Raw genomic sequence first — 21446 nt, forward strand, 5'->3', positions numbered from 1 at the left:
GGTTATTATAGTCTAACTATTTAATAGTTTACTTTAGATAGGGGCCCTATTAGCCCTAGTATTCCTAATAGGAATCTAAGATATCCTTAATAATCTATTCTTTTAGGCTATTAACTTCTACTAGTAGTAGTAGTAGTTATCTTTATTTAGGAATAAGGTCTTTAGTAATAGGGTATAGTATGCTAATATTAAATATAGAGTAAATCTTTATAGAAGCTGGTAGATCTAGCTTATAGATATATAGGATAATAATCTTTTTAATATAGAATAGCTCTAAGTATTTCTAGTTAAGCTTCTTCTAGGGGTGTAGGGTCCTAATATCTCAGGCATGTAACTAAACTAGTTATTCTATATAGTAATAGTAGGTAGGTCTTTAGTAGTAATTTATCTATTCCTTATAGCAGGCCTAGGTAATATAGATCTAGGCACGGATATAGTTAATTGTAAGGCGATTAGAGGTAATTAACTTAGGGGGTCCTAGCCAGCTGTATGATGGTGACTAGGCTGCAGCTATAGGTAAGAATACTAAGTTTCAGGGATGTATAGATATACTAGTAAAAATATATATACTTTAATAATTAGATTAAACTACTTAGTCTCCCCCAAGCTATTCAGAACTCCTATTTCTACTAGGTGTATTTAGAATTAGGGGTATAATTACCTAGGTAAGAGGGGGCTTGCTACTAGCAGCTTGCTAAGCTTATATTATACTAAGTATATAATAATTATCCCCCCCCTTTAGAGAGGTTTATCCCAAACTATGCTAATCCTAAAGTAGATATTAAAGATTAATACTAGTAGTTCTTTGCTATTAATTATAGTTAATAAAGGGCTTTATATTAGTATTTAAAAGATATTAAAAGGGCATTAGAATATACTAAGTTAATTCTTAATAGAATTATTATCTTCCTTAATAGGCTTTGTCTAGTGTAATGCTAGTAATTAGTTAGATTCTACTAGCTATTATAATATTATAGTATTATCTTGTTAATATACTATTATATTTAGCCTTTATAATAAGTTAGGAGTAAATAATAAATAAATATAGTAGTAAGGTCTTACTAGTAATTAAGATTAATAGGTATTAAGGGTCTAGTAGTATTGCTTTCTTAATTATATAAATATTAATAATTCCCCCCCCTTTCTCTTATTAATTTTAACCTTCTAATAATATTCTATTTCTTTTTCTGTATTATAATATCTCCTAAGATAAGTATTTACTAGTAATTTAATATATTTATACTACTTAATATACCTATTAAGTATTTCTAAACTCCTACTTACTTCTATAGGGAGAAGTATTAGTAGGCTAATACTTCTTCCTTACCTTATTTAGATAGTTCTAGTATAAGTACCTATTTTATAGAGTCTAGTTACCTTATATTAAGTCTTCTAAGCTAATAAGAAGGTAGTCTAATAATAAAATTATTATTTCCCCTACTACCTAGTACTATTATATTACTTTATCTATATCTACTACTATAGTAGCTAATTACTCCTAGTCTAAGTCTATCTCTTATTCTACCTCTCTATTACCCTCTATATCTACCTCTCTTATTATCTCCTATACTATAGCCTTCTCCCCTAACTTATAGGCTAATAGTACTATGCCTCTCCTCTTTATAGATTATTAATACTATATTAAGTAGGAGTAGTAACAGGGGGTAGCCTATCCCTATATTTAGGTAAATATTAATTATAAGTATTATTACTACTAGTATTTAAAGAAGTTATATAAGCTAGTTCCTCTATAACTTATTTATTAAGTTGTTATATTTTAGGAGACTCTAATTACTAAGTATAATACTAGGACTATTATAGTATTATGTAATAAGATAGAGGTAATAATAGGCTTTATACCTAAGTATAATATAGGCAGGGTTATTTATACTTTATAGTTAATTAATTATAATATATTTAAGCTTTATATTACTATAAATATAATTACAGGATGCCTAGCCCCTACCTTTAAGAATAAGACTATAGTATTTTAGAACTTTACTAGGGTTACTAGTAAATCTAGTAATAAAAATAAGGAGTAGTAATTATTCCTATATTTAGTTATCTTTTCATAATATAATACTATTACTAGTATGGTGAGGTCCCTGTTTTATATAAGCTTATATAAACTATAGTTATAAACATATTTCTATTAAACCACTAAACCCTATAGGAAAATAGAGAAAGATTTATACTATTATAATAATAGGTAGGAGCTAGTAGATAGTAAAAACCTTATAGAAAAAAAAACTATCTTCTTTCTCTTCTTTAATAGGGCTACTCTGCAGCCTATCTAGCTTACTCTTTATATATATTTAGTATATCTATAGTATTAACTAAGTTATCTTCTAGTTCCTATAAGTTCTTATAGTTAGGGATTCCTTTCTACTTAACTAGGTATTATATCTTTCCCTATTAAGTCTATTCTACTAGTATATTCTCTATCTCCTATTCCTCTTCTCTATTAATATTAAGGGGCTGGGGTTCTAATAATATCTTATTATTACTCTAAGGGTTCTACTTCTTAAGAAAGGATATATAGAAGATAGAATAGATTTATCTATATATTTTAGTAAGTATAGGGTATATATCTACTTTCTAATAATAGTAATAACTTTAAACAGCCTATTATATTTATTATGAAGTTTCTTATATAGATACTTGTTGGTGAAAACCGTGCTATAGTTGATCGTTAACCATATCCATGGGTTGATCCACTATGGTTGATCATTGATCATATCTATGGTTCTAACCTTATGGTCATGGATCATTATTAATCATCATCGATTTCAACCATTAGCAAATGGTGATCTAATCTATGAGATCACCCGGCTATGAGATCATTCAATATTCGAATGGCCTATGCTAGAAGGAATCATCTATAAATACACCCTTAAAATCACCCTATAGCTAGATAATAATTAATTAAGGAATTAAGACATTAATCTAAGATATCCTTAGATATTTTTCCTTCTACTATTCTATTCTATTCTACTACCATTCCTCCTATTCTTCCTTTATACCTAGGCAAGCTATCTATTCCCCTCTATATTCGTGAAATTTCCTTTGTCATTTATATACTATTTAGTATATACTGTTCATTTTCATTCACAGTAAGGTACTAGCTACTTACTAATAGTGCTAAGTTATATAGAATCTACTTAGACCCCCTCCTAGCCTATAAGGAAGCTAAGGAACTTAACTTCTATCTTATAAAACTTATATTTTAATAGTTTAGTATATAGGTTTATACTATTAAGATACTAGAGAACCTCCTTAATATACTACTTATATTCCTCTTCTATCTATAAGTAGATAAGAATATTATCTAAGTAGATAATATAGAACTTATTAAGAATTCCTTATATTATCTTATTAATATAAGCCTAGAAGGTAGCTAGCATGTTAGTTAGTCTAAAAGATATAACTAAATATTTATTAGCTATAGTAGGTGCAGAATACTATCTTCTACTTATTACCCTACTATATATAGATATAATAGTAAGCATCCTATAGATCTAGCTTAGTAAAGAACTTTACTCCCTAGATATAATCTATTAATTTATTAATCTAGGGTAAAAGATATTAATTCTTAACTATAATAGTATTTAGCCCCTAGTAGTTAATACAGAGATATAGACCTTTATCTAGCTTCTTTATAAAGAGTACTAGTACTACTACTAGGCTAGATAATTCCTTAATCTATCCCTTCTTAAGTATTTTATTAAGGTATTTATATAGAGCCTCTAGCTCTAGCTATAATATAATAAATAAAGGGCTGTATAGTAGTAACTTCTTATTAAATAGCTATATTTTATAAACTACTCTATCTAAGGGCAGGGTACTAGCCTCCTTTTCTAAAAATACCCTAATATATTCCTAATACTATAATAGTATTCCTAGATTAGAGGCTTTATATCTAGCCTAATTAATTATAAAGAGGAAAAGGTCTTTGCCCTATAACTTCTTAAGAAACTCCTTTAGCTCTAGGATCTTAATCCCTAGTAAGTTAATATAATAATATTAGCTACTTACCCTCTAATTAATATCTAAGTTAGCTTGCTAGAGCTAATTTTATCTTAAGACTATATTATATCTTATAATATTAGTAATTAGGAAGGGAATCTAGAATATCTTCTTAGTTAATTCCTTATCTATTACTAATACTAGTAGGAACTATTCTCTATAGAATTTACCTTTAAGCTATTAGTAAATTCTATAAAAGGAAGCATTATACTTTTTTTGAATTAGTATCTATTCTATATTATAAATTAATATAATATATAGTCAGGCCTAGCCCTAGAGTTAAGAAGTACCTTAGTTATTATATCTATCCTATTAACTATAATCTTAACCTTAGTAAGGATAGGAGGTACTAGTAGTTCCCTAGTATAGTATAAAATATTAAGCTCCTAGGGCTTAGGTTCTTATTAAAAGGGAGGAGGCCCTTAGGGTAGAGTACCTCTCCCTTATTAGATTCTCTTTAGGTAGGTTAGAAGAAGATACCTCTTTTCTTTATAATAAAAGTAGTATCCCTCCTTCTAAAGCTAGTTCTTATTACTAGATAGTCCCTGCTAATTATTAAGTTCTCTAAGTAGGTATTTATTAAAGAAGGAGTCCTTTCTTTTATTATTATTAGTAGCTCTTAGGGATATCTCTAATAAACTACTATATTACTACTTCTACCTACTTAAGGCACCTGCCTTCTATAGATAATAATTATAGATACCTATCCTAGTTAACTATAAGATAGTAGGTCATCCTTCCTATTATAAGATCTTATTATACTAGGCTGTGAGGGCCTTAAGATAATTTAATAATTAATTATAGCTAGGCTGTTGGTGAAAACCATGCTATAATTGATCATTAATCATAACCATGGGTTGATCCGCTACGGTTCTAACCTTATGGTTATAGATCATCATCAATCATCATCGATTTCAACCATTAGCAAATGGTGATGATCTAATTGATGAGATCACCCGGCTATGAGATCATTTAATATTCGAATGGCCTATGCTAGAAGGAATTATCTATAAATACACCCGTGAAATCACCCTATAGCTAGAAGATAATTAATTAAGGAATCAAGACATTAATCTAAGACATCCTTAGATTTTTCTCCTACTATTATTCTTCCTATTCTTCCTCTATACCTAGGCAAGCCATCTATTCCCCTCTATATTCGTGAAATTTCCTTTGTCATTCATATACTATTTAGTATATACTATTTATTTTCTTTCATAAGATTTAAATAATATATAATTTCTAAGTCTAGTTATAGCTTACTCTAGGTTTACTTTTACTAAGGAGGTCTAGCTAGGTAATAGGCTTCTAGGTTCTAGGATCTATCCTCTCTAGGGGCTCTCTAGGTATAGTTTATAAGATACTATAATTTAAACTCTCTAATAGGTATGAGGGTAGGGGTAGACTTTAATCTAGTATTCTAGGGAGCTATATTAGAAGTAGGCGCCTATCTTATAATAGAAGGGGCTATACCCCTTTCTTATTAAGTATTAGGTAGTACCTAGGTCTATAGGGTTATATTATTATACTAGTATATACTTATTCCTCTAAATAATAGGGTACTAGGGTTACTTAGTAGACTTAGTAGTAATAAGGCTAGAGCTTTAAAGTAACTAGAAATACTAGATAGATTTAGTAGTAGTAGTATAGGACTTAATAATAAAAGGCTAGTTTATAGTATATTACTAATAGTAGTTCTTAAGCTCCTATAAGAATCTAGTAAACTAGTAATACTCCTAACTTAGAGACTAGTTATATATAAGTATGCTCTAGAGTTTATAACTAATAGCTTATTTAAATAGAATAGATAAGATTTCTTTAGATATCTTACCTTCTAGGGCTAGATATTAAAAATACTAAACTCCTTATTAGTCTAGTGCAGGTTAAATAGCTTATTTTAGATATTATTTATATAGTTAGGGTTACTAAAGGTGTGCTCTAGGATATCTAGGATATCTTAGTAGTTATTAAAGATATAAATTCTCTTCTTAATATAAAAGAGAATCTAGGTATATAGTATATCCTTTAAGTAGTTATTTATATAAGCTATCTAGCTCTATAGTATTAGGAAATAGTTAAGGTTAATATTTATTTTCTCTTAAATCTATACTATAAAATACTAAAGGTCCTTTTAGTTACTCTTAAACTTATTAGAGTTAGGGAGTTATTCTAATAATCTAGTAGCTTTAGAAGATAGGGTAGTAGTTAATATAAATATTTCTACTAGAGTAACTACAGGCCTCTTAGTAATAAAGTTATATATAAATATAAATATAGGTATATTTATAGTAGGGGTAGCTAAATAATAGGCTTAGTCTCTTTCTATAATAGCTTTTATATATTACTACTCTTTCTCTTATAGCTATTCCTTCTAGTATTATAAAATAGCTTTTAGTTTAGTAGTCTTTTATTTATACCTCTACTCTAAGGCAGTGAGTTTATATTAGAGTTTTAAAAGTTAGGCCTTAGATTATTTAGCTTATTAGTTTACTTTATTAATAGTTAATTTAGCTTTCTAGATATACTTATATACTAGGCAGTAGTATTTATACTATTTAGTACTATAGCTAGTAATATACTTAGAGAACTCTTTAGGATTACTAGGTAGGAATAAGGGTAGAGAGGTAGGCATTCTAATAGTATTAACTCTAAGAGAGGAGCTATATAATATTAAGGTACTAGATTATAGGTAAATAGAAATAGGTTAATAAGGTAGTTAATGCTTAGATTAGCTATAGTAATCTATATCTATTTATTCTAGTTATAGGGTAGACTAGTATAGGTAGGCTCTATAAATAGAATATAGCTTAAAGACCTTTAAATAGGTTGCTGAATTATACAGTAAAGATATTCCTAGAGTTATATAGTCCCTTCTTAGTGATGCTGACTCCTATCCATGGCAGCACCATGACAGATATAGATATAGGAAATCCTCTTTATTAATATAGTTATTTCCAGCTACTATTATCTCTTTTATTAGTTTTCTATATAAGTATTTAAGCAGCCTAAAGACCCTAATATTTAAGGGTTAAAGAAGATAAGAAGTATATAGTAGTATATAAAGATAGATAATTATATACTCCTTATAGAAGGTATTAAATTCTAGAGTTAAATAGCTAGAATAGCTATTAAAGATAAGCAGCTGCTTTGTACTAGTTAAATATTACTTAAAATAAGGCTTAAATATAATTTTTAACTAGTAGAGGCCTATCTTATCTATTATCTAGCTATTTTAACTAGTTATAATAAACTAGTCTTAAAGAAGCTTAGGTTCTTAATACTAAATAGCCTAATATTCTTTTCTCATTAAAATAACTACTAGTAGTATAGAAGTCTCTTTAGAACTAATATACTTAATAATTATAACTTATTTATAGTTTCCTTAGATAACTATATAAGGTCTCTCACTGTATTCTACTATAGTAATAATCTTAGATATTATATAGAGCCCTATTATAAAGCTAGTTTTATTAAAATTCTGGATATTATCTTTATATATACTATGTTCTTAGATAGCTTTATATATTGTTATAAACTACTATTTAATAACCTTAGGATCCTCCTATTTTACCCTCTAGTATATAATTCTTTAATTATATCTTATATATAGTTCAGGGTGATGTTTTGTAAAGGAACAGGCCTAGTTTACTCTAAAAACTACTATTAAACTTTAGGTATATTCACAGAGTAATATCTATGCTATTCTATATAGGAATTCTAGCTAAATTTAAAAAGCCTTACTTATCTATATCTAGTAGTTATTTAATAAGAGATTCTTCCTTAGTAACTATTAATTTATAGCTATTTATATATATTTCTACTTATAGTTTAACTCCTACTAACTACTTATAAAGAGAGGATTTAGAGATACTAAAAATTTAGGCAGCTTTTAGTTTTAACTTAACTTTTTACTATTTTTATATAGTAATAGCCATCTGCATATAGGCTTCCTTAGATAGAGGCATTTTTATATATAAAAAGTAAAGAAGATAGCGTGTTAAAAATAGTTGAATATTTTGGTGGTTGTGGTAAAAATTCACACTTTAGTTATATTCACTGCTTATAGACTACAGTAGTTATAAATCATAAAGAAACCTAATTCAAGCACTGGAAGTAAAGTATGTGCAGAAAGTATATGCAGTAGTAAGTTGTAACCATCAAGGTTGCCTTCTAGGTAGTATCTACAGTACCCATCCCATACACAAAATATTCACATAAATTCTTACTGAGCAGATCGGACTTGGGTTTCATGTTACAGCCTATATACTGATTTGTCGGAAATATGAAAATGCCTTACCTCCTACATTCCAGGTAGGCTCCATTTATAGAGTATGGCAATATCAGCATGTCAATAATGCACCCAGGTTGTACTGTACCATTGTCTCATACAGATCATTTACAACGTAGATAAGATACGGTACCTATTCTGTAAAGGTCGGGGTAACCATGTGAAATACTAGCGTCTTTCCATTGATCTTGCGCCAACGCACCAGAGACGGAGGATTCTTCTAGAGCTTAAGATCCAACGTGTTGGCTGACTGAGGATCTAGACTAATCGGACGCCAAGCTTATCTTACCTACCTATATTACGACATGCCTAATAAAATTGATTGTTTTCCATGCCTCAGCTTGTGCTCCATAGAAGCAGATAACTGCTCATACTCTTGTTGCTGATCCTCGTCATGGCCACCCGCGCAGCGAAACGGCGGCGGGTACCAACTGTCCGTCCTTTGGAAGATCAGGTTGGTTTTCAAATCCTGATGATTCTGTTTTTGAAGGTATATGCCCGCCTGACAAGTGCAAGAGTAATGAATCGAATCCTTTGATTTCATCGAGTCCCGATTGCGAGGTGCTTCGCCATCGAAACTCCCCGTCAGACACAGATGTCAATTCGCAGCAAACCTCTGCCAGCACTGCCGCACTACCCTCCGAACCGGTCTGTTGGAGAACCGAATGTTCGAAACCGCGCTCAAGCAAGATATCGAAAACTAGATCGCTTCACAACTTCTTTCCGGCCGCGAGTGAAATACAGAGATGGGATACACACAAGGCTGAATCGTTTCGCTGGACTCAGCCGAGACCAGACATGGTAGACATAAGCGACACGATCGAGGACGGTTACGACTCGTACGATGAGCTTTTCTCAGACTACATTGCAGATCGAAAGGTAACGCCCGAAAAGCGGATGGAGGCGCCTTTGGCTGCAGGAGAGCGTGACAACCAGGCTCAAGCAATAACTCACACTTTTTGTTCGCGAGGCTTCGCAAGCAATCGCAGGCGCTTTGTTTTTTCATCGGCGTCGGAGAGCAAGCATCATGGGTCATACTTATTAGGGAACAATCACGACAAAGACGCCGATGAATTGCCCTGGGCACAAAAATATTCCCCCGTAAGTTTGAATGAGCTCGCAGTTCACAAGAAGAAGGTTGCCGATGTACAGAGTTGGTTGTCTGATGCCCTTTGCGCGTTCGAGAAGGTATGCGTACAGCATCACAAATGAGTGCCTCGACTCAAAAGTTAACTTCGAGAGCACACTAGAAACTACTTGTTCTCAGAGGACCCGCAGGAAGCGGCAAAACAACTACGTTGTCGCTATTGTCGGACAAGCTAGGTTTCGATGTTCTCGAATGGAGAAATCCGTCGGGATCTGAATTTGCGGCGAAAGGATTCACGTCCACAACAGCGCAATTCGAAGAATTCTTAACAAGAGGAAATCGATTCCGTGGGCTCGAGTTTCACGGCGCGACCGGTTCATCAGCAAGCAAGTTCAACAGCAGCGATCATATGACGCCACGGGTGATTCTCATTGAGGAGTTCCCAACAGTCTTTGATGGAGATTCCCCCGGTTTAGCCGCTTTCCGACTGTCTCTGCAGCGGTATCTCTCAGTGTCATCCTCACCGAGAAGCAATATCCGGAACGATATCGAGAGACACGGGAGCTCACCTGTTGTTATTATCGTTTCCGAGACCATGTTGAATACCGAGGGATCCTATTCGGACAACTTCACAGCTCACAAGTTGCTGGGGCCAGATATTCTAAGCCACCCGTGCACAACGATTGTTGATTTCAATGCCATTGCTCCAACGTTCATGTTCAAGGCCCTGAACCTGGTTCTAGAGAAGCATATCCGCCGATATAGATCAGCTAAAAGACCTGGGCCCGCAATGTTGAAGAGTCTATCGGAGGTAGGAGACATTCGCAGCGCGATCTCTTCACTGGAGTTTCTCTGTCTTCGGTATGAACGGCCTGAGAAGTATCCTTTCCACAATGCCACGAAAACAGGCCAAGGTAACATATCATTGGCGCCGGTTGAGAAAGAAGCACTGCAAACAATAACATACAGGGAGAGCAGCCTTGGTTTATTCCATGCAGTCGGAAAAATTGTCTACAATAAACGTGAGGATCTAAGCTCTACAACCGACAATCCTCGGCCACCCAGACCACCAGATCATCTATGGCATTGCGATCGGCCTACAGTCTCAATAGTTCCTGTGAACGAGCTTCTAGAGCAGTTAGGAACAGATACGCAAACATTCATCAGCGCCCTCTATGAGAATTACATACCGTCGTGTGACGGCCCTGCTTTTGTTGACTGCATAAACGGATGCATAGAGGCATTGTCAGATAGTGATGTTTTAAGTGCTGACAATATGACAACTCCAGGCAGTTATTCTCGTGGAAGGTACATGGCCGCCATTGGTCTTGGCATGTTACGACAGGACGAGCTCAGTTATCAAGTTGCTGCTCGTGGCTTACTCTTTTCCCTCCCATCTCCGGTGAAAAGGAGAATAACGCCCACGAATCAGAAAGGGAATACTCAAGATGGGCATAGAATCCTTTTCCCTACTGAGCTGCGGCTATCAAAAGAGAAGGATCAAGTTGAAGAACTTACGAATTCGTGGAAAACGACATTATTACACTCACTCAACGGACTTGGCACACAGAGTACCAAGTCCTTGGCAGGCCATTACTTTCAGGCTGGTAGGCAGGAGATAGTCGCCACTATGGCACCCCGCAATGACTTTTTGTTATACCAATTGCCATACATGACTAGGATTGGGTTCAACGAGACTGTTTCACGTGAACTTGATAAGATTACATCCATTCCCAAACAAAGAACACAATGGGACCGCCAAGGTATCGATAATACTTTCGATCATGAGCCCATGACTACTTATCGAGCCTCCTGTGTCAGACAGCATTCAATGCCTACCAATAGCCGCATTTACCACCAACACAACCTTCCGCCTGTGGTTTCAGATAGGGAGGATAAATTTGTTTTGAGCGACGACGATATTGAGGATGTTTGATTATGTCCGCACTTACTGTCATAGGGTTTTTCCTGTCTTCACACAATTTATTTGATATTACTTCTCTCATTCCAGTGGTTGGTTTGCCTTTGAAGCAAGTTAATCTGGCCTTTCACGGCTGTGTAGCCCGACCGCTGACACGGAAAGAGGCTGGAAGGCCGAATGGTCAAATAGCCTGTTTTATTCAAAAGCCTTTGTCGAGCTTGCGAGTCCGGCTGATTTTAGAAATCCAAATGTTGCCCTAAAAAAGGCTCATCTTGTAATATACGAACCAATCCGTGTTATAAGAGATGCATCTCATCTTTTCAGAAGCAGACAGAACAGGAATAGTCTTCTTCGGTTGCCTAAAAATCGATTCGCCCGTTATCTAACTTATGCCATCGCTTTCTGGTTAGCTTCGTGACTAATCATCAATGAATTGTCAACATTATTTAGCGACAGAAGTCGATTCAAGCTCTCATATTAGATTAGAATCTGCTGCTCGATTCCAGTCATCCTTTCGACTCATCTGTACATCCTCGCCGCCTCTTTCACTTCTGAGGAGAGCACAACATTCCTAGACAAAATCACGCCAGCCCTACTACAATAGAACAAATGGTCAATCACAACAGCGACGACGCTAATCCAAATAATTCTGGTGCGAAAGAAAAGCACAGAGATGTATTGAAATTTGTTGATCTACGAAGCATAGCTACCGCAGCGGCTTATGCAACCTCTCCTAACTGGTTTAGCATGGTATTGATGGTGTCATTGATATTTGGTGGTTGTTGTGCAAATGTAGGTACTCCAAGTGTGATGGAACCTGCTGTGGTTGACCTTGTTATCCTAGGTGTTCGCATTAGAGGCCATTGTCAAGTAAGTTCAAAACCCTAGATAGCTCGATGGGAACATACTGATTTTTAAAACTACATAGAGATCAACCAAGTTCAGGTAATTGACTGACTATTCTTTCGCTCCGACTAAAATATACCTGTCTCTGACTCTCTCCCGTCCGCCGCTGGAAGGCCCCCTGATCACCTTTGCGCAGTTTATTGTGACTGCTGTATTTACTTTGCCAAATTTCGTCTCGCTGTCATGTGGGCCCCGGTCATTATTCCTCAGTCCACGTGTCATCCCATTAAGATCATGGTTGGTATACACGGCGTTCTTCGTGACAGTCAACCTTTTAAACAATTGGGCTTTCGCATATAGCATATCGGTCCCCCTACACATAATATTGAGATCAGGCGGCCCTGTTGCTTCCCTTATCGTCGGATACTCGTTCAATGGAAAGAAGTATTCTTATGGTCAGATTTTGGCAGTAGCGGTGCTTACTCTTGGCGTTGTTACAGCAGCATTGGCAGATGCTCAAGCTAAAGGCGAACCATTAGACATTGGGCATGGTGGAGCAGACCTTGGCATAACTGGTACCGCTACTGGCTTCGCAATTCTTGCTTCTGCAATGATTCTTTCAGCTTTTCAGGGCATATACGCAGATCGGCTCTATGAGACTTATGGCCGAAGCCACTGGAAGGAAGCGCTTTTCTATTCTCATGTACTCTCGATACCACTTTTCCTCCCAACCTATCCGCGGCTTCTGGATCAATGGCGAGCCATGCTCTCCTCTCCTCCCTTGCAATATCGGCTTCTGGAGACATCCATCAGTGTCGGAAAAGACGCCGAGCTTCCTTCAGGGCCTTCCACTAATTCAAATGCCGTATGCGGGCCTCGATTGGATTTAGGAATACTGGGATATTGCTTCTTGCCATCCTTCATCGCGCATATTCCCTTGCAGGTGGCTTATCTTTTTCTGAATGCGCTGACCCAATATCTATGCATTCGTGGAGTTCATCTCCTCTCCGCCCAGACGTCTTCGCTGACAGTGACGGTGGTTTTGAATGTTCGCAAACTTGTTTCGCTCCTGTTATCTATCTACCTATTTGGAAATCAGCTTTCGCCGGGTGTTGTTATTGGGGCTATCTGCGTCTTCGCAGGAGGTGGACTCTATGGTTTGGAGGGTGCCCGGCTGAGAAAACCGATTAATAAGAAGGATTAAGAGTGATAGCTTAGAGCGTGGTGTACCGGTCAAGTGGCATACTAGATCGTAATGGCCGCGAGTCGGGAACAGACTTTTGCTTTTTGCTGTATAGAGATATATGTTGATAAATACGGACAAGTCTAGCTTGTGTATATAGTTACTGATTCAGTCAAACAATGTTGAAAAGAAAGAGCCTGAAAGAAAGACAACTTTATGCCGTAGTACGAAAGGATAGCCAATAGTCAAGTATGGACCGGACAACAGCACTCACTCAAGTGAAAGACAGAAAACAAGCACTATATGTACAATTGCACGATACCAGCATCAATCACATCCATCACTGATCTGCCAGGGAGCATCTGAAACTGGCTTCGTGGGTAAGGCTCTCTAACAAAGCTTTGCATCACGTAGATCACAGCACTTCACCTACAATTCTCGCTGCTTCTTTGTATGTTTCTAACAGCCTTTCACACTTTTCTCTCTCCGCCTTGATGCCATCATCCTCATAAAGGAGCTCAGAGAACAGTTCCTCTTTATAAAGCTCGCTCACGAGTCTATTTTGCACGACATCTTTACTATGGTTGACAAGAAGGTGCATAATAGCTTTCGGAACTTGATCGGCGATAGTTTCCCGAACAATATTGAAATACGACGAGATCAGACGACGAATCAGCTCTGTTTCCATGAGCTCGCGGTCAGAGAGAGTCGGCTCAGTGTTGTCCGCCTGCCATAAGTCATGTAAGCTCCCATTTCAAATGTCTTAGAAAAGATTGAATATCGACATACATGATGAGATATTTCCCCGCCGTAATCGGAAGAACCTGCATAGTCATCAGGTAAAGACATTGGCGAGCGCAAATCCTGTCTTCTAATACTCTGGCTAATGCTGGGCTCGCTGAGATGGTTGGGTTGTCTCTGTTGAATCAAGGGCTGGGGCAGAGGTGTCGAGCTCTGCATCCCGTCCTTACCAAAGAAATAATTCAAGAACGAGTCGCGTGTAGTGTTCGTAGCACCGAACATGGTATTTGGGTTAGTGTTAACACCATTTAGGGTCGTCGTGATGGCACTATCTTGACCCTTGTTAACATGAGGAGACATGCTCCTGGAATTCTTCGAAGTTTGACCGCGATTACCGAGGTTCTGTGATCTCAACTCAGCGGAGTGGTCCTCTTCCTCTTCGGGCGTTACTGGAACGGCGCCATTGACACTGCTCATCTCCTTTTGACGTCTTCTCTCCCGTTTTTTTCTATCGTCTGCTAGCATCATCTTTCTCTCCTGGTCCTGTTTATTCTGTATGACAGACGACATTGCTGCTGCTGCTCCAAGGAAGTTTGGGTGATTCGTGTTGATGTACGCCCTTTGGATAGAGATTAGAGATTCAACGTAAGCAGAGCATGGTCCCAAACGCTCGCGAAGAAGATCGGACACTACTTCAATCAGTTTTGCCTGCAGTCGAGGGAAGCGTAAGAGTTCTTGGGAGCCACAGGTGTGACAAATTTTGATGAGCTCTTCGTAGACGAGTTCAACACAACGCTGACTGGGAGCTTCAAGCAGTTTAATCTGAGGCTTCACAAGCAGGTCAAACGCAAGTTCTGGAACAAAGAGACTTGGCCGAGGGCCAGTTGAGTTTCTGATAGCCGTTCTTATATCGGACACAGTCAAATTATGCGTGGGATCAATGGTTTCAAGCGAGTTGCCGAACACAGAGTTGAATATATAGTATATCCTGGCACCCCCGCACAGCTCCTTGGTAGATATCTCAGAGGAGGTACCGTCAATTGAAGAGATAAAGGAAGAGGCAAAACGTGTCATTAGCTGCAGTATCAACGATCCACGATGTTCTTCCCCACTAAATTGTTTGTTGCCATAGCTGGCAAGCTCTTGTTGCGTTTGGCCCATGAGCGTGTTGAGGCGAGCTTTGATATCAGGCAGACGATCTCGTATATGAGCCATCAACGTCGTATTCAAGGTTTTTGCAAGAAACTGAGTTCCGCATCTATTCGCCATGTTTCGATAAGCAGGGTGGTGCCTGAAGAACTCCGCTTCAGCCTGCAAGGCCTCGGATAGCGACTTCCCTGACTGTATATCTTGCTGAGAACGATTGACAACGCCGATGAAGCCGAGTTTCAATGGATAAACGCGGCCAGAAAGAATATCCATTGCATTGGTTCCATGATCCATCAAATCCAACTTCGTCAAGACACCAATTGTTCTCCGGCCCATTGGATCTACTTGTCTTGCAAGCTTTAGCGCTTCGGAGTTCACAAGGTCGACGTTCGCCGGGGAGACTGCGAGTATAATGCTATTCGGTTTGGCTATGTATTCAAGAATCAACGTTCGGGTTTGCTTCTCAATATCGGAAGGTTGGTCTCCGATAGGCACCTTAGTCAACCCTGGTAAATCGACCATGGTAAGATTGAGCACATGGGGCGAGAAAATCTTGAGATTGATGGGCTGCCTATTTATGCCTTTATTATTCCCAGCAATTCGAGCTGTTTCGGCTTCAATCTCCTGCTTCACCAACGCAAAGTCTTCGAACTTCCGCCCCGGAAGGTGATGAAATTCAGCCCATTCGTGCTGGCCAGCTACACTAGCAGCTGTGTGGGGAGCAAGGACATCATTATCACCGGGCCTGTCATTATGCTCACTGGGGATGTTGATGAGCTGTAGAATCAAGGGCCGTCTTGTGACTATACCACTCCCCCTGGGTAGGAAATCCCTCCCAACAATGTTTTCCAGGACAGATGATTTTCCGGAAGACTGGGAACCTACAACAACCTAGAGAGAAAATCGAAATTTGGAGAAGATGATCAGCAAAAGAAGTAGTAAGGTAATGTTAGCACACATTAGCATGCCTCGCATAGGAACTCACAATTTGCGGTAGATCGAGCGAGTCATTTCCAATGGTGTTGAAAACAAGATCTTGCAGCTTATTCACCGTTATAAGCAAGTCTTCACTAAGGGATGCCATGTTGCCCTGAGAATCAACCCCAGGTAGCACTTAGTGGTTCAGAGATTGGTGAACCGGTTTGGGACCTTTTTAAGAGATGTCCTCGCGGTGGATGAGTAAAATTTGAAGGGAAAGTAGTGACGAAGGGTAAGTGAGTCTGAAAATGACAGATAAACCAATGGAAAAGGACAATAGAATTTGCTATGCTATGGAGAACACGATAGCTATGACCACAGAGGTACATACGTAGCACTTCATAATAATACTAAAGCAGTGGTTTGTATAGTTTACCAACAGAAAAAGCTAGAGCTGATCACGTGATACGATTTTATCTTGCGATGATTGAAAATCTACTAATACTCTTGTGTATGTCTGAGTTGAGCCCTTCAATTACTGGGTAAATCTAATCCGCAAACAAGGGTATTGCGTTGATCTTGTTGGCAGTTTTTCATATATGTTTTCTACACTTCCTCCTAGGCAAGACTAGTGTTTAGAAGTGTCTAGACATTTACATTTCAAAGGCCAGCCTTTCATGATGTAGCAACGATGCATACAGAGAGTAGAGTAACAGAACAGGGTGTTGCCTTCAAAAGGCCGAGTGCCATCTTGATTGAACAATACAGTTGTCACGGGATAAGTGACTTAATGACACAATAAGATGGTTTATTTTTGGAACTGGATTTGCAGAAAGAACATATTACATGACTTGTGCCTAAGTTCAGATATCAACGAGAGAAAGAAGGCCTGGGACAAAAGACTAGAATACAGGCTTTTACAGAGGATTGAAGCTCTCATATCTGACACAGGAGCGAAATGTGTACTGGCGAGTTTATCTTTTCCCTGTAATGATTTCCGCGTAGACGCGCCTATGCCAGACTTGCCGGACTACTTTATCAATATTTGCCTGGACTCCGACACGTTCCAGGCAAGAGAAAGAGCAGCCATAACCTACTCCTCGAGTTGTACATAGTTGGCAGGGAAGAGCCCCTTCTGACCCTTGTACTCACCGAACCACCAATCATCATCGGGGAATTCCTGGTGTCGAGTTAGCGATACCGTTGTCTGGCTAGATTGTCTGGCCAAAAGCAAGCTAAAAGAGAAAGAAGACGAAAAAGCAAAAAGAATTTCAACATGTCCCACTTACGATATTAACTATTTGAGCACCCTCCGGGAAGCTGAGCTCATTGTCCTCCGCAGCCTCGTAGTCATACAATGCCATTGCGGTCGGCTGTGAGGTACCCTTCCCTCCCCCAGGACTGTGGATAGAAGCGGCTGGAGGGATTTCCTTGGGGTCTTCAGCTCCAGCAACTGATGCGAGGTGCTTCTGGTTGTCTTTGACGAGCTCAACATAGTTGCTGGGAAAGAGACCCCGCTCGCCGCGCGAATTAGAACCAAGCCACCAGTCTTTATCAACCATCTCTATGTCAGACACATACTCTCCCTCCTTCAAGTCTATTTCATTGTCCTCTGCCTTCTCATAATCATACTGCACAATAGCCTGCAGCGCCTCGTCTTGAGGACGGTGAAAGGCAGTAGATTTTGACGCTTCCCTACCAATATCAATGGTAGTATCCTCGAGCCGTTCATCATCCGGTACTGCCTGTCGGAGGCTTTGTGTCGGCATGACAGGAGGTGGCGAGTATTGTTCATCGTGAGCGTCTGCAACTTCTCCTCGTCCAACCGGCACGGCAACGCGAATTGGAGAAGAATCACGTACGGGGGGCGGCGTTGGAGGAGTAGGGGAACGAGGCTGTTGAGGAGGGATAGGTATAGGCTGGTGAGCTTCGGGTTCCAATGGTTCCTCCGGTTTCATCCCCTGCGACGTATGCGCCGCAGGTGATTCATTTTCGAAACCAGATACGCCGGCTGGTTCTTCATCGGGAGAGGAACTCATGTCTGCACCACGTAATTTCTGATTTCGGCTGGTTAATTCTGGCAGGCCAGGCAGTGACGTTTCCGGTCCAGTCGTCAATTCCTGCCCTTGCTGGGAGACACCACGGTCTACAGAGTTGCCCGTAGGCGAAGTCTGAACGGGAGCCCATGTCTTGCCATTGTACAAACTTTTCCATTCTTCCTTGCTGCCGCCCTGACTGCCGCTTGCTGCTGATGGGCTAGGGGCAGGAACTTGCCCTTGTGCTCGGGCCTTTCTCTCGGCCCACAGCTGCGCAGGAGTCTTTCCTCCTTCGTCAGCAAACGTTCTGCTTGCAATGCCAACCTGTGTGGTAGGAGGGACCGGGCTTGAAACGAAGCCACCAGGCAAGGGTGCCTTTGTGCCTGTGAAAGTTGAACTTATACCGATTTTTTTCGCAACCTTCGGCTTGGGTAAAGTCGTCAAACGCTCAGGCTGATCGGCTAGTTTTGAAAAATCCGAAGGTTCAACCCTTTCATTACGGGATCCAACAGGGTTGCTTGAGATGGACTGGTCAACAGACGATTCAGGCTGCTTCTGCGCCTTAGAACGGATAGCAGCAATGTCGACCTTACCAACGGGCTCATATGCGCCTCTCACAGGCTCGGGTCGGTCTTCTTTCAATTCTCCTGCTTCCCGCGCTTGTTTCCTGATTGCAGCAATATCCACTTTGCCTATCGGTTGATAGCCACCCTTAACAACATCATTGTTCTCTGTAACGGGAAGCTCACGATAATAGGATGTTCTGGGAAGGTTCTGAGACTTGATTGCCTCGATGTCAACCTTAGTTGGCTTGTACGCGGACTGAACTTTTTCAAGTTCTGTCCTGGTAACCGGGGGCGCATCTGGACCCCAATCATCTTCATCGCCGCTCGTTCTTGGAACCACCCTAGTGGAAACATTTGACACGGTCTTTGAGCCTACCGCACCAGTTCTGGTGGGTGTGAATGCTGGCTTGCTTGTAACCGGAAGCGTTTTGGGCAAAGCAGTGACTGGCGAAGCTCGTTCAGGTGTGTATTTCGCACCAGAGGCATCTCCGACCTTCTGTATTATTCCCTCGGGTGTCAGATCTACCTCAGAGCGTGCAGTGATCTGAACATGGTAGTTCTGGAGTAGCCTAATATCAGAATATTACGTTCATCTAAGCTGGACAAGGGGGCACCGACGGATAAAAACTTTGTGACAGCAGACAAGTGGCTTGTGAAGTATCCTTTCGTTCGTTCTGGGACGCCTTCTCCACACCATCCGATGAGGACATTCTTCGGGAGACCACTGTTTGGATCGGTGACTTTGACGAAAGCGAACTGAATCTTTCCCTCCGAAAACTCGTCAATGAGATTCTCGAGCTCACCGGCTGCAGGATTAGGTATCAGCATTTGAGTTGAGCCTCGAGTGATAGGTGACTAACCCCCGGTATTCTGGACCTTCAAGACGCTTTCCTTGCTATCTGAATTTCTCTGGAAGGCATTGACCAAAGGCGTTGAGACAGAAAACACTGCCCATTGTCCATATGTAGCGCTGTCGGTAGGTAACGAACAATCGATTACGGACCGATAACTCTTGGTAATTGATGGCCCATTGGTTGAGAGGTTCAGAGATGCCATATTGCTGAGAACTAGTCACTGAGTAGTATCGAGGATCTGTGTATCAAATAAGTGATGCAATGATAGTTGCTAAGACAATGAATTTAGTCGACTGGTATTGCAAGGTGCGTAACAGATTTCATGGATGAATAAATGCGTTGCAGGTAACTAAGTTTAGATAGGTCAATCAGCAAGGACGAGGAGGCCAGGTATGTCTACATTAGGTTCATGATCTTACTACCTTGGGTAAAGGTAGATCAACAGAGTACATTTAAGTACTAGTCAATGTCATTGGTACGCAGTAACATACAGAGGAGTTAACTTCCTAGTTCATACCTTTGGTTAATACGCCATACACCTAGTATAATGATTACCTCATTCACTTTTAGTAAACCAAGTGACCATGAGAAGAGTGATCTTTGTAACTAATGGAAGGAAGCACCTTATACGGAGTACCATGCCCTAAATAAGGCCAGTTCTTTCAGGTTCTAAGGTACCACTTCTCTGTATTAACTGACATGTATAGTGGATATAATAAATCAACAATAGAATTATAACAGTTTACAATCATTATCATGTGTATGGGATCGAAAACTTATAGGGTAACGTAGGGTAGGTAATTAGGGCCCTTGCAGGAGCATGATTCTGTATGATCTTAGCCTGTAATATCCTAATGTACAGAGTACTGTGGATGATAAGGAGGGACATAGCTCAGCATGGTTCAGAGAAAGGTAGCCGTGGTCTGGTGGAAACTTGCTCACTATTAACCCATGTTTAACCTCAGCATGTATTAGAAATGTTTTGTTATAGATTACCACTATACTAACTTTTAACCCTAATAAACTTTTTATATGCATAGCATAAGCTTAATATATAGCTAATAAAAATTAACATTCTCTAATTACTAAGCCAAAATTAAACCTTAATTTTGTATAGCATTACATTAAATTAGTATATTAGTATATTTATGCTTGATATATACTTAATATCAGAAGATAACTACTAAAAATTTATTGATTTTAATATTAATAAATATATAAACATTAATTTCTTTGTTTATGTCAAGGTACTGGATTACAGGTAAATAGAAATAGGTTAATAAGGTAGTTAACACTTAGGCTAGCTATAGTAATCTATATCTATCTATTCTAGTTATAGGGCAGACTAGTATAGGCAGGCTCTATAGATAGGATATAGCTTAAAGACCTTTAAATAGGTCATAGAATTATATAGTAAAGATATTCCTAGAGTTATATAATTCCTTCTTAGCAATGCCAACTCCTATCCACGGCAACACCATGATAGTTTAATATTTTATTTAGGTGTAGTTCTGTTAAGTAGTTTACACGCTGTAGCAATAAAGAAGTATATATATATAGATATAAACTGGTCTCTAAACTCTCCTCTATAAATATTTTTTTATTAAGTATACCCCCTACATGCGCTCTGTATATGCAGAATTCATGCTTTTTTTCTCTCTTTTTTATTATTTTATAGTGCTATGCATATACTGAGCGTAAGTAGAAAATAAATAGATATACTAAAGATGATTTTATAAACCCTGAGGTTCTAGGCGCACTTAGCAGCTTCTGGCGGAGTGGAATATCCATAATAACTATACTGTATAAAAATTTATTCAGGTTTAATAAT

General features: G+C 38.7%; 4 protein-coding genes across 4 annotated transcripts; 2 read left to right on the plus strand and 2 right to left on the minus strand.

Annotated features, from left to right (window-relative positions):
- The first annotated feature begins 8483 nt into the window (after positions 1 to 8483).
- AFUA_8G02820 (uncharacterized protein) lies at positions 8484 to 11653 on the plus strand. The gene is made up of 3 exons (XM_077805289.1): positions 8484 to 8768; positions 8831 to 9502; positions 9565 to 11653. The coding sequence occupies exons 1-3, from the start codon at positions 8709 to 8711 to the stop codon at positions 11335 to 11337; spliced, it is 2505 nt and encodes an 834-aa protein (XP_077661417.1). The 5' UTR covers positions 8484 to 8708; the 3' UTR covers positions 11338 to 11653.
- A 98-nt stretch (positions 11654 to 11751) lies between these two features.
- AFUA_8G02830 (uncharacterized protein) lies at positions 11752 to 13372 on the plus strand (the record flags this gene model as incomplete). Its single annotated transcript, XM_077805290.1, has 4 exons — positions 11752 to 12114; positions 12167 to 12192; positions 12251 to 12267; positions 12342 to 13372. Exons 1-4 carry the CDS (start codon positions 11932 to 11934, stop codon positions 13370 to 13372), a joined length of 1257 nt encoding a protein of 418 aa, XP_077661418.1. The 5' UTR covers positions 11752 to 11931.
- A 174-nt stretch (positions 13373 to 13546) lies between these two features.
- Positions 13547 to 16568, minus strand: AFUA_8G02840 (dynamin-related GTPase DNM1). Its single transcript, XM_741830.2, has 3 exons — positions 16227 to 16568; positions 14141 to 16132; positions 13547 to 14078 (listed from the first exon to the last, which is right to left on the minus strand). The coding sequence occupies exons 1-3, from the start codon at positions 16323 to 16325 to the stop codon at positions 13767 to 13769; spliced, it is 2403 nt and encodes an 800-aa protein (XP_746923.1). The 5' UTR covers positions 16326 to 16568; the 3' UTR covers positions 13547 to 13766.
- A 128-nt stretch (positions 16569 to 16696) lies between these two features.
- AFUA_8G02850 (putative actin binding protein) lies at positions 16697 to 20087 on the minus strand. The gene is made up of 4 exons (XM_741829.2): positions 19622 to 20087; positions 19380 to 19567; positions 17449 to 19320; positions 16697 to 17339 (listed from the first exon to the last, which is right to left on the minus strand). The coding sequence occupies exons 1-4, from the start codon at positions 19815 to 19817 to the stop codon at positions 17253 to 17255; spliced, it is 2343 nt and encodes a 780-aa protein (XP_746922.1). The 5' UTR covers positions 19818 to 20087; the 3' UTR covers positions 16697 to 17252.
- Between the last annotated feature and the right edge of the window lie 1359 nt (positions 20088 to 21446).

This window comes from Aspergillus fumigatus, chromosome 8, assembly GCF_000002655.1.
Source record: "Aspergillus fumigatus Af293 chromosome 8, whole genome shotgun sequence".
NCBI classification, from domain to species: Eukaryota; Fungi; Ascomycota; class Eurotiomycetes; order Eurotiales; family Aspergillaceae; genus Aspergillus; species Aspergillus fumigatus.

What these genes read in the sequence shown, in the direction of transcription:
- AFUA_8G02850 (XM_741829.2), bottom strand. Translation starts at nt 19,817, where the DNA reads ATGGCATCTCTGAACCTCTCAACCAATGGGCCATCAATTACCAAGAGT. An exon ending in CTGTCACAAAGTTTTTATCC is followed by an intron (nt 19,321 to 19,379) that starts GTCGGTGCCCCC and finishes AGGCTACTCCAG; the next exon opens with AACTACCATGTTCAGATCAC. An exon ending in GTGCTCAAATAGTTAATATC is followed by an intron (nt 17,340 to 17,448) that starts GTAAGTGGGACA and finishes ACTCGACACCAG; the next exon opens with GAATTCCCCGATGATGATTG.
- AFUA_8G02820 (XM_077805289.1), top strand. Translation starts at nt 8,709, where the DNA reads ATGGCCACCCGCGCAGCGAAACGGCGGCGGGTACCAACTGTCCGTCCT. An exon ending in TCCGTCCTTTGGAAGATCAG is followed by an intron (nt 8,769 to 8,830) that starts GTTGGTTTTCAA and finishes GACAAGTGCAAG; the next exon opens with AGTAATGAATCGAATCCTTT. An exon ending in CCCTTTGCGCGTTCGAGAAG is followed by an intron (nt 9,503 to 9,564) that starts GTATGCGTACAG and finishes AGAGCACACTAG; the next exon opens with AAACTACTTGTTCTCAGAGG.
- AFUA_8G02840 (XM_741830.2), bottom strand. Translation starts at nt 16,325, where the DNA reads ATGGCATCCCTTAGTGAAGACTTGCTTATAACGGTGAATAAGCTGCAA. An exon ending in CGCTCGATCTACCGCAAATT is followed by an intron (nt 16,133 to 16,226) that starts GTGAGTTCCTAT and finishes TTTTCTCTCTAG; the next exon opens with GTTGTTGTAGGTTCCCAGTC. An exon ending in GCGGGGAAATATCTCATCAT is followed by an intron (nt 14,079 to 14,140) that starts GTATGTCGATAT and finishes GACTTATGGCAG; the next exon opens with GCGGACAACACTGAGCCGAC.